General features: G+C 36.2%; 1 protein-coding gene across 1 annotated transcript; it reads right to left on the reverse strand.

Annotated features, from left to right (window-relative positions):
- Positions 1-3,742: 3,742 nt before the first annotated feature.
- Positions 3,743-4,621, reverse strand: LOTGIDRAFT_86689 (hypothetical protein; the record flags this gene model as incomplete). Its single annotated transcript, XM_009066687.1, has 3 exons — positions 3,743-3,876; positions 4,057-4,140; positions 4,471-4,621. Coding segments are annotated over 3 exons (369 nt in total), but the record flags the coding sequence as incomplete, so codon positions are not given.
- Between the last annotated feature and the right edge of the window lie 7,150 nt (positions 4,622-11,771).

Here is an 11,771-nt window from a genome sequence, read left to right on the forward strand (position 1 = left end):
CTTGGATGATCACTGGTTCTATGCTATGGTGATGGGTTGATTTACAAATATAACTGAGACAGCTTCTCTAAATCTGTCATTTGCTTGCTTCTATCATTTACCACATAGCTATCAAATCTGTTTGAATCTCTACAATATAAATTTATCAAGTAAATAAAGGATTCAATGGCTCACAGTCGTTTTCCCTCTATTTCTTCCCCTTGAGGTCCCAAAAGTAGTTTCCTCTCTCCTTAAGTACTTTTTTGCATCTTTTTTATTTTCATAGCAAATTATTTTGGTATTAGTAGGATAGGTGGGTCGACTTTTGCATCTTTTAAACGTCTCTATACCGGTACTGTAAGAAGCCATGTTGGAAGGTTCACATGCTTATTCCCTACTTCTGTTTTGGGATAAGCAACCTACTATGGCAGTGTATCATTTTGCTGCCAGTTGTATGGTAGAACAGTACAACAATGGTACAGTTGAATGAGAATTTGAATAAATGGAACTTGGAAGCTTGAGCATGGCATGGACAGGCTAGTGGCAATACAAACCAACCAAGTACCGTAACATTACTTTTTTCTTTGATCTCATACAAAATAATCTAAAACTTAATAGATACAGTCTTTGAAGCTACAACTGCAATGACCAACCGACAAGAGAAGACAAAGCTTCCAAATTTATAAAAAAAAAATCGAAAAAAAAAATTGCTAGAAAGCAAAAATCGGTTAGCTTGGTGTTGTGTCATGTGTAGCTACTTAGTAACAATGGAATTCCTCCTAGCAGCATGTCTAACACGTGAAGCATACTTCCGGAATTTCAGAAATTATTTGGATATAAATTCTTGGGATGCAAAATAAAGATATAAAGACATTACCATCTGCAGAAAATTACTTTCTTCTACTCCATTCTTCCATTTTGAAACACTGGCGCCCTCTAGAAAACAAGGGCAGACAATTTCAGATTTTTAAACGTCGCGATTATCAAATCTCTTTTGACTATAGAAATTTCAATGAGGCGTCTTGACGATTGAGTCTATTATGAGGCATTGCAGAACGATACTCATAAAACAAAAGAAAAACTGTTTACCTTATCCAAGTCAGCCGTGAACATCTAAAGCCATTATGGATGCCTCATTAAGAAAACGCTTTCAGAAATGAAGACGTTTTAAACGTGTGTTGTTAATGAACTCGCTGATAAGACAAACAATTTAGAAATAAATCATTTGGAAACAAGGCTGTCTAAAATTTAAACCATAGACCAAAATAAATTGCATTTAGGCTAAGCCTATTTAATTAAATTTCATTTTATTTCAAATAATGCAAATTTCCAAACTTGTTGGCTGCTAAAGTTTTTTTCTTAGTATTATTCTTAAAGAGGATAAGAAACTTTCTGTAGGCTATGCTCCCGTAAGACTTTTGTTCCGATACTAAATCCCAACAAACCGTACATGCTTTCTGACTTTGAAATTTTGCTGATATTTTTATTTTAATCGGAACAACAGTCTTCAAATTGTGAAAACATTCTTAGAAATGTAAATTTTATGAAGTTTCGATTTGTTAAATACACCATACAAATAAGTTATCAAGTGTAGTCTGAATATTTTAAAATAAATAGTAGTTATCTCCCTTCAATAAAAAACCAATAGGGTGAATAGCTATTTTCAGACAATAGATTTCTAATAAGAGGATATAAATACATTCTGACTATAAGATACTGTGGTAATATGCTTGGGACCAGCAAGCTGGACACAAAAATCTTCGATAACGATCCTTGGAATCATGACAATGGAACTTCCTTTAAGATTTCCGGAACAGTCTGGAATTGCTTCGGATCTGACTTGTCCCGTCACTCCCAGAACTCTATTACTGTCGGTAGCTCTGCGCCGTGTTCTTGAGGACTGGGATGTAACCGGCTATGGTTCAATGACGTAAACGCATGCTAGCGTAACCTGAAGGGCCAGTGTTCAATTCCGACATAGGTCGAGATAATACCTTCAGTGATGTAGGTAAGAGGGACTGACCCTCTGATGTAGTTCGGATGGGACAATAAACCGAGACCCCGTTTGCCTCTCTACAGGCTGTGCAAGTTAAAGATCCCTCGACAGTTGGACATCGAAAGATGGCTATATTTATCAACATAAAATAACATGTTTTAATAACAGTATTTATTACACAGTGTTATTAACTCACTGAACATAATATTGCATTGTCATTTGATAATTCAGCAGTATGTACCACCAAAATTGGGGGATGAAAAAATCCATATGAAGTTTTCACATTTTTGATCAATGATTTGATTCTTTTGAACCTATTGCAAAGATCGGATAACCCAGATTATTCTTTATATTCCTGATGACGGTGTGAGAATCACAATGAAACGTTGAAAGTAATAAATATTCTCAGAGTATCACAATATTCCTGATGACGGTGTGAGAACCACATTGAAAATTTGAAATTATGACATATTCTATATGGCTTTCTATTGTAATTATTTTATTCATATACGCTCATAAGACAATTTACTGGTTAATTCTTATTGTAAGACCCAATCAAGTTTCTGAATAATAAAGTTATGAGTGCGATATCTGTGACACCAGCGCTCGTTTTTTTTACCAAAAGGAATGTATGTTTTTTCATCATTTTTCTTCTTTTTTACATTTCAATACACTACCATCACATTTACTGAAATATAAAAAAATGGTAAGGTATAGTAATTGATGATGATGATGATGATGACGACAACGACGTTGGTAACGATGATAATGATAATGACTGATGGCTGATGGATTCATTATGCGACCAGCCAGAAGATGCCATTGAGCTGCAAGGTTACATAGATTCTGGTCCGAGCACAGTTTTCTATTGCATTAGATATAGATTTATCTAGATTGGTAGGGTCTACTCTGACTTGGTATGGGATAGGAGATGATTTTCTCACGGAGACGATTTTCTCACCATATTTTTCCATCTAATGTTATAGAAGCTTGATCCGTAATCAACTGATCATCTAAAATACAACCATGATGTTTAAAGGGAGTTTTATTATCTTCACTGCTATCTATTGTCTCCTTCTGCGACCATTTAAAAGGGGTGTCTAAAATGAAAGAGATGGAAAGGCGTGTTTATTAGTTTAGCCACATGATATAGCTCAATTTGCAGCTATCTGCACCCCTTGTCAGTATTAAAATCCGACGTAGCTGAAATTGAGTTCTATTAGTACACCCAGTAAGTAGTTACACGCCCGCACTCCTTTAGCACCCCTATAAGTCTCTTAAATAAAGTTAAAATAAAGGCACATCTCCAATTTAGGATAACATCTTCTGTTCTTCGGAATCCTGTCTAACAATTCCCTCTTGGCCAAAACGGCAGGGTTGTGAAACCTTCTGGCACTGGTCTTACAATGATGAAACCTTAGGTCCTCGAGGATGCTGTCTACCAAACCTCTTCGCAACGATCTCACGTTGATATATCACAGTGGCTCAACTAGATAGGTGGGGGTCTGTGGACTCCCTCAGGAAATATTTTTTTCAAAATATGCTCTTCTGCTTTTTTGTCGGGAGTTGGGGGTCCGCGGACTTAGTTCAACCATGGTAGTTGAACCACTGATATAGCATTCTAGGTTCACGAGAATCCTGTCTACCAGCTGGATAACACAATTTGTAGTCATTTTTGGTCAAAGAAGGATCCTACCATACTGCCTGACAGAGTTCAAAATTTACCCCAAAACGAATTCAAACAATACCTCGCAAGACATCGTCGACCTGTTTGATGCAGTTTCCTCTATTCGGTATACCATTATTCGGATCTCCAACGTCCTCTATATTGCAGAAATAACCATGTGGACACAATAGAGGATCTTCGTCTATATCTACCGGACTGGTGCTACAGATCTCAACTGAAATGAAATGAAATGAATGTGCTGTGAGTCTCACTGCGCTGTTTTTCCACCTAACACCTGCACTAGAAAATTAAAACTATTAATGGAGAAGGGAAGCCATGTTGCATTCTCCAAACCGGAGATTGGTTTGACAAACAAGTGTTCCAAGACGGTATGGGAAATTGAAATGATATTTACCTTCAGTTTCTGCATCTGGCCCATTGATCAACCAACTTCTACCAGAGCTTAATCGTCTTCTGGGTTCCTGTATCCAGTCAACAACTAAAATATAAACCCAGAGCATTGCTCAAGTGTCGACTGCCATCAATTGTAGCGGGTGTAATCACACACACACCAATGAAAACAGTGGCGGAGGAGGGAGGGGGAGGGGTGTCAGAGGCGGCAGCGGCCCCTCTCGCAGCCTCGAAAGCAAGTTTAGCGGGCAAAAGTCTCATACTCTTAACTAGGTGAAAAATTCGGGTAATCTCGTGTATTTCGCCCCAATCCAAACCTACAATCCAACGAAATTTTTGCAGTTACAAACTTCCGTTATACAGTAGAAGAAAAATGCCTCTCATAGGCCCGCGCTAAGATGGTGCAATGTATACTTACAAGCAGGTGGTTGAACTTTAGGTCGACAAGTATAAGTACAGCCGTTATAACAACATTTATGAGTGTCGTCTTCACATTCTCTATCAGAATTACAGATTCTGACAGCACAGGCACCGTCTAGCAGGACTTTTGGCACCGGGGGACATTTGTCTTCAAACTGGTCTGACGTGAACCCAACAGGTGAATCAGCCATATAATCATAGAATACCTGCAATAGAAATCATCACTGAAATAAGAATGAAGATGCTAGAACATTTTTGGGTTCGTCTCCGACGGAAAATAATAACGAAACGAATTAGACCAATGAAATGTCTTCATTTGAATTTCACCCTCTTAATGCCCAAAATTGATCTCAGATCATCTGAAATCCGGTGGCTTTTAGGGCCCTGGCAGACCCAAGAACTCTGGACTCAAGGTTCTTCGGCACATCAGTCCTCGCCTCTGAGAGACACCTCTGATTTTTTGACTTCCCCCCCACCCCTAAGGTTTTTTCTAGATACGCCACTGGCATGAGCCATTGAAAGACATGAAGGAAAAAAAGAAATGAATGAATGAACGATAGACAATTAGGATGAATGATTGAACGAACTAGTATGACTTTAATAGCCCGTATAATCTGTTAATGGTATATTAAATCATATGATACAGAATATTATACTAATAGACATGATTCTCGTATCTTAATGGTGCTATTATCTTCAATTAACACATGCCCTATCTTAATTATAGTGTAATTACAGCTGAATGAATGGGATGGAATTTTGCCTTGACTACATAGACCAATAATGTCTAGTCTATAGCCAAATTCTGCATAGCCTATAGACAAACAGTGTCTAGCCTATAGTCAAATTCTGTCTAGCCTAAAGCCAAATTCTGTCGAGCCTATAGCCAAACAGTGTCTAGCCTATAGCCAAATTCTGTCTAGCCTATTGCCAAATTCTGTCTAACCTATGGTCAAATTATGCTTAGCCTATAGTCAAATTTTGTCTAGCCAATAGCCAGACAGTATCTAGCCTATATCCAAACAGTGTCTAGCCTATAGCCAAATTATGCTTAGCCTATAGCCAAATTCTATCTAACCTATAGCAAAACAGTGTCTAGCCTATTGCAAAACAGTTTCTAGCCTATAACCAAATAGTGTCTAGCCTATAGGCAAACAGTGTCTAGCCTATAGCCAAATTCTGTCTAGCCTATAGCCAAACAGTGTCTAGCCAAGAGTGAAATTCTGTTTCAACAATACCCAAATTGGAAAGGTGGAATTTGGCCTTGTCTGGGCAGAATATAGTTTTTGGCGAGACAGAATTTGGGTATTGGTAGACACTATTTGGCTATTGGCGAGAAAAAAGGTTGCCGAAACAATCTCTTTAAGAAATCAGATACAACCACTCGAAAGTGTCTAATAAATCAGAAGCTTCAACGAGGTAGTTATCTAGGATCTGTTCAGTATCAGACAGATAACGGAAATGGCCGCTGTGAGTTACAGAGATAAGAAGATTGTATCTGATAGGTGGACTTCGAGCAGGCATGTAACAGCAAGTGGTATGAAAAGGATGGGGTTCTACGGTCTACTTTTCTGCTCAAGATTTGCCTAAGTATGACGGACACCGTTGTGCATTACCCAATAAGGAAAAATTGCTACAAGCTGTGGTTGTTTTCCCATTTCAGATTTAGGAATGACCTTTAACATGTACAGCTGGAAGCAGCGCCTCAGACTATAGGACATCAAAAGCCCGACAATTCTGACCCTACCCAATTCCTCAGACGTGATATATGACGTGACAGTGACGATATCAGATCCAGATATCACGTCCGAGGAATTGGGCAGTGACGATATCACATCTATAGATCACGTCTGAGGAACGTGGTAGTGACGACAGCATATCAGTATCACGTCCGAGGAGCTAGGTAGTCACGATATCACGTCTGAGGAACGTTTCGTGAGGATATCACATCCGTATATCACGTCTGAGGAACGTTTCGTGATATCACATCCGTATTATCATCACGTCTGAGGAACTGTGTGGGTCAGGGTTGACGGCCTACATGATATTATTCGACGCGAGTTGTATAAAATGCTCAGCAGAAACTTGGCATTCCACGAAATTAACGAGAAATGCAGAAAATGTGTTTGTTGAAATTACATCTATGTTTTTTGAGTTGAATGTAACTCAAATACATTAGAATGTTTATTTTTTCAACTAAATCGTTTCATAACAGTCGATTTACTGATAGTATCGTCTTGGTAAGTGGCTTATTTTGGCAACTTTCACCACTAAAATTTCAAACATAAAAATTTATGGACAATGTTCAGAAACAAATTCATTTCACGTCTTTCGTTACACGGCGCAAGGTTGTAATTTTGTGTTTTATTCGTTGTTACGGGTCGCAAATTTGGAACAGGTATAACTGCACATCGGTACTCGGCCCTGTACGGTTAGGTACGTATCTTGGTTGGCAAGTATGACCTTCAATAAAACTATTTCAACTGAGGCGTGGGAAATAGTCCCAACCAAACATCTATAGCTTTAAAAAGATATACGACCACTAAGTAAAATAATTTCACGTTGTAAAGTTATCTAATAAAAGATAAAGCGAAAGTTTAAAAATAGTTTTCCATCACTAGCTGCAGAGATTTTAATTTCTTCAGTAATTTAGTACGAGTAGATTACGATACTTAGGTTTCAGATAACTTCGAAAATTTTCTTTGAAATGTTACTAATAGCTCTGATTGTTGGAGGTTACATTTGTTTGTGAAGTGCTTCCGGTGTAAAAAAGCTCCTTCTTTTTTTTTAATTGTAGAAGAATCAGACGTCGGATTCTAATTTTGAAAAGTGGAACAGATAGCTTGAGCCTTTGTGCCTTTGAAGCAAATACCCAGACGACTATAAAATACTTTAACTTTACTTAGAATTAAAAACACGACCGACGTCTTCCCCCGAATTCCAAATGTACCAAGCTGCACCTCGTTGGTTTCATACCGCCTTCATTAGCCCACATAGTGAAGAAAAGAAGGATGTAAAACTCCATTCATTTCATTTCATTTTGGTTAGCGGACAAATGAAGGTTGAAAAATAGATTCTGAAGATGTTCGATTGAGTGGTAATATTTGATATTTAATGGTGTCGTAATGATGATAGCAGATTCAATAATTTTTTTAACAGACTAAATACTAGAGTCGACTTGATATTTACAGCTTCAACTTATCATTTGAACCTCGTTACATACTACATTAGAGGTCTATTGTCAAAACAGAAATATATTGAGAGGGGGTGGTTAAGAGGGGGTGAATCCAGGAAGGCGGTAGGGGCACTGGGTAGTGTTATAGTGGGAAGGGTTTAAATTCACTAAAGTTTGACAGTGCTGTTTCTTAGAAATGGCGAGGGAAATGAAAAGAGATTAAAATACATCAAAGAAACCATCATATAATTAAACAGCGCGGACTGCAGAGTGAGTATGTGTAATTTTTAATTTTTTATGCAGATGTATATCGGGTAATTTATGCATAAATGTAAATCAATAGATAACATTATAATTAATCAGTCAAGAGTCATGGTTCAGCCAAACTAACGCGGACTGCAGAGTAAGCACGACTTATATTAATTTATGCGTAAAGATAAAACAATAGATAACATTTTAATTAATCAGTTAAGTTATTATGGGTTCAGGCCTATATGAAAACCATACATAACACGGACTTTAGAGTAAGCATGATTAATCGATCTGAAACACGTGTTTGATATTATCTGACTGTCTATTGCTTTCAGCTTGTTAATTATATTTAACGTATTGGTATATCATAATAATAGTACTGGTATACACATAGGTCAAATAAATATACTCTATAGGTCACTTGCTGGATAGTTTAACCGATCGGGTTAAATTCATCTGAATTTACCTTAATACTACCAACAGATGAGAATGAAATGTTGGCAGCCATCTTGTTTTACCTTTAAATTCTAGGCTAATCCCTGAACTGAAACAGAATAATCAAAGCAACGGTGTTGAGGAAAAAATATAATACTTGGTGGAGTTTTGAGTCCTACTGTTCTTCACCAATGAAGACTAGTAATTACAAGGAACAATACTATAGTCCTAAATTTCCTATGCCAGCTATCGGTATCGCTCTCCATGGTAACTTTTGTTCAAATATACGAACTTGGCGTCTGATTTGAATTCTAAAAGGTGATACTGCTAGACCAAATTACGCCATTTAACTGGTAAATCACATATTTAGACAATTATGCCTCTTTAAATAATATTCTGGCAACAAGCCAAACTTACAAAATTCATGAGTGAGGCAAAAATTGGGTTGTCATTTTGAAAATGATAAATTGCTCAAAAATACCCGACTCGTTTAATGAAAGTTTGAATTTGCCAACAGATATAATTATATCTGGCAACGTATAAATAAGTTTATAATGTAATATATAAACCAAATAAACAATATTATTATGTGGAATGTCGAAAGGGGTGTCGAATTGGCAAATTCGATTGCAGACCATCGGGTCTTAAACATGTCCGAGACTACAGTTTGACATATATTTACCGGATTCCCTTAAGTAGGTAAACTCGTATTCGGACCGGGTAATGAATATTCATGACGTCACGTGATTTTTAAAACTAACCAATCAACATGCTTCTACATAGTTATTTTCGCGATATGTTGTGTAAATCTGAACAAATCGCATACAATAATATACAGGTAGCTACACTCGAATGAAAAACGTGTTATGATTGTGAAAATTTACAGCCTCATACGAAGCTATTTGGATAAAGTGAGTATGAATCTAAGCGAGTATTCACCTCAATTGATTTTAGAGGACAGCATCCCTTTAAGTAGAAAATGGTGGTCATTATCGCAACATATGTTGAACACTAAAGAATATAAGAATCTGAAACGTGTTAGAAAAACTCGAGAGAAAGTTGTAATTGATTCTAGTAAGGTAGAATAGTTTAGGGGGATATCATATATACACCTAGACATATCTGACATTGTTCTCTACATAGAAAATAGGTAAACGCATTAACTTTACAGTTGCGACTAATTGGCTACAGGCTGGTGGTCGAACGTTTCATGTAGATGAAAACAATCATATCAAACGTAAGACGCCGAAAAAAATAATCCCATTTCATCAACGTTACAATCGTACCGGCCGTAAGAAATCTTTCTTGTACATAAAAAAAAGTAGTGAATTTGCTTTTGTTTCACTAGCTCAGATTCTATTTCATTTCATTGCTCCCAATTCAATTTCATTTCATTAGCTAAGTTTGATTAAATTTTATTGTATTAGCGTAGATTCTATTTCATTTCACCAGCTCATTTATATTTCATTAACACTAACTCAATTTCATTTCATTAGCTAGGATTCTATTTTATTTCAATTCGCACAATGGTATACAGGACAACACTACGGGAAATTCCATTTCATTTCATTGCACAACGATTCCAGACCGTACAATGTGTTGGCTATTATGAATTAAGAACAATTGGTATTGGGTCTGCGAACCCAATTACTTCCAGAAAAAAATCCAAACTTGAGGAAATAGGTCACACATGCTTCTGAGCTGGCATATCGGAACACATGTACACGTCTTTTAACCTGGCTTTAATACAATATAGGATTGTAGGCCATGACACACTTGTCTGGATTAAATTTCTATTTCAGTAATTCAAGATTTAAATTGTCTCGATCTGATTAAAATACATTTCTCGATTTTGTTTCATTATTTTCTTTGGGTAACCTCGTGCATTCTACGCCTAACACTATTGTCTGGACAATTTTTCTTTTTGTCAGTTTGAATAAAACCTTTAAGAACAGAGCACAAATCTAACAATTCGGTAGCTCAATAAGATACAAAACAGAATTATATAAAACTTCATTACATTTCATTAGTCCAATAAGATACAGAACAGTAGAATATAAAACTCTATTTCATTTCATTAGTTCAATAAGATACAGAACAGTAGGATATAAAACTCCATTTCATTTCATTAGTCCAATAAGATACAGAACAGTAGGATATAAAACTCCATTTCATTTCATTAGTCCAATAAGGTACAGAACAGTAGGATATAAAACTTCATTTCATTTCATTAGTCCAATAAGATACAGAACAGTAGGATATAAAACTTCATTTCATTCCATTAGTCCAATAAGATACAGAACAGTAGGATATAAAACTCCATTTCATTTCATTAGTCCAATAAGATACAGAACAGTAGGATATAAAACCCTATTTCATTTCATTAGTCCAATAAGATATAGAACAGTAGGATATAAAACTCTATTTCATTTCATTAGTCCAATAAGATACAGAACAGTAGGATATAAAACTCTATTTCATTTCATTAGTCCAATGAGATACAGAACAGTAGGGTATAAAACTCAATGTCATTTCATTAGTCCAATAAGATACAGAACAGTAGGATATAAAACTTCATTTCATTTCATTAGTTCAATAAGATACAGAACAGTAGGATATAAAACTCCATTTCATTTCATTAGTTCAATAAGATACAGAACAATGTATCATTAGCTCAACATGGTACAAAACAACAGGCGGTAAAGCTCCGTTTCGTGTCTTAGTTACATAAGGGTGTAAAACTCCATTTAATCAATTTTTTAATTATAGATCAAAGCATCAAGAATGAAAAGCGTATCTGAGTCAATGACCCACTATTGAAGTAATAGTGTAGTATCATCAAAAATTCAAAGGGTCCAATTTGGTTTATTTTTGTTTGCTTTTATCGGTATACGGCTGTTTACAAAGTACTTATTTTGTTGACAATTTGGTTTACGATTCTTCTCGGTATACCTCTTAAAGTTGGGTACCCGCAATCTCTTGCAATTTGAACCATTAGTAAGTAATTATTGGTATACGCGACTGCACGGACTGTATTCTCAATACGCAAGCATGACATTGCAACAGCTTTCGATATACATGTACTTGAGCTATGTAGGCATACATGAGTTTTCTTCAAAATATATTATGCTTACAGAATGCCATGAGCTATGTGTCTCACAAGCATAGATGTATATCATAGGGAGCATTCTTAACAGGTATATATATGCGGTTGTGCCATATCCCTATAGATTAGAATTTCCATTGCTTGGTTAAAGTATAACTATACTAACAATTAGAGTTTTTTGGGGGGGACACTCCATCTTTAAAATGTCGAAATATTTTATATATTTCTTGGTCTGACTGACCCCGACCTTTAAATTAAAAACGGATTCTAGACAGAACTGAGTCGCCACACCTACATACAGTTAAATGAGATTTTACTATTTTTCTTTACA

The sequence above is a fragment of the Lottia gigantea genome (genome assembly GCF_000327385.1).
Source record: "Lottia gigantea unplaced genomic scaffold LOTGIsca_79, whole genome shotgun sequence".
In the NCBI taxonomy this organism is placed as follows: domain Eukaryota; kingdom Metazoa; phylum Mollusca; class Gastropoda; family Lottiidae; genus Lottia; species Lottia gigantea.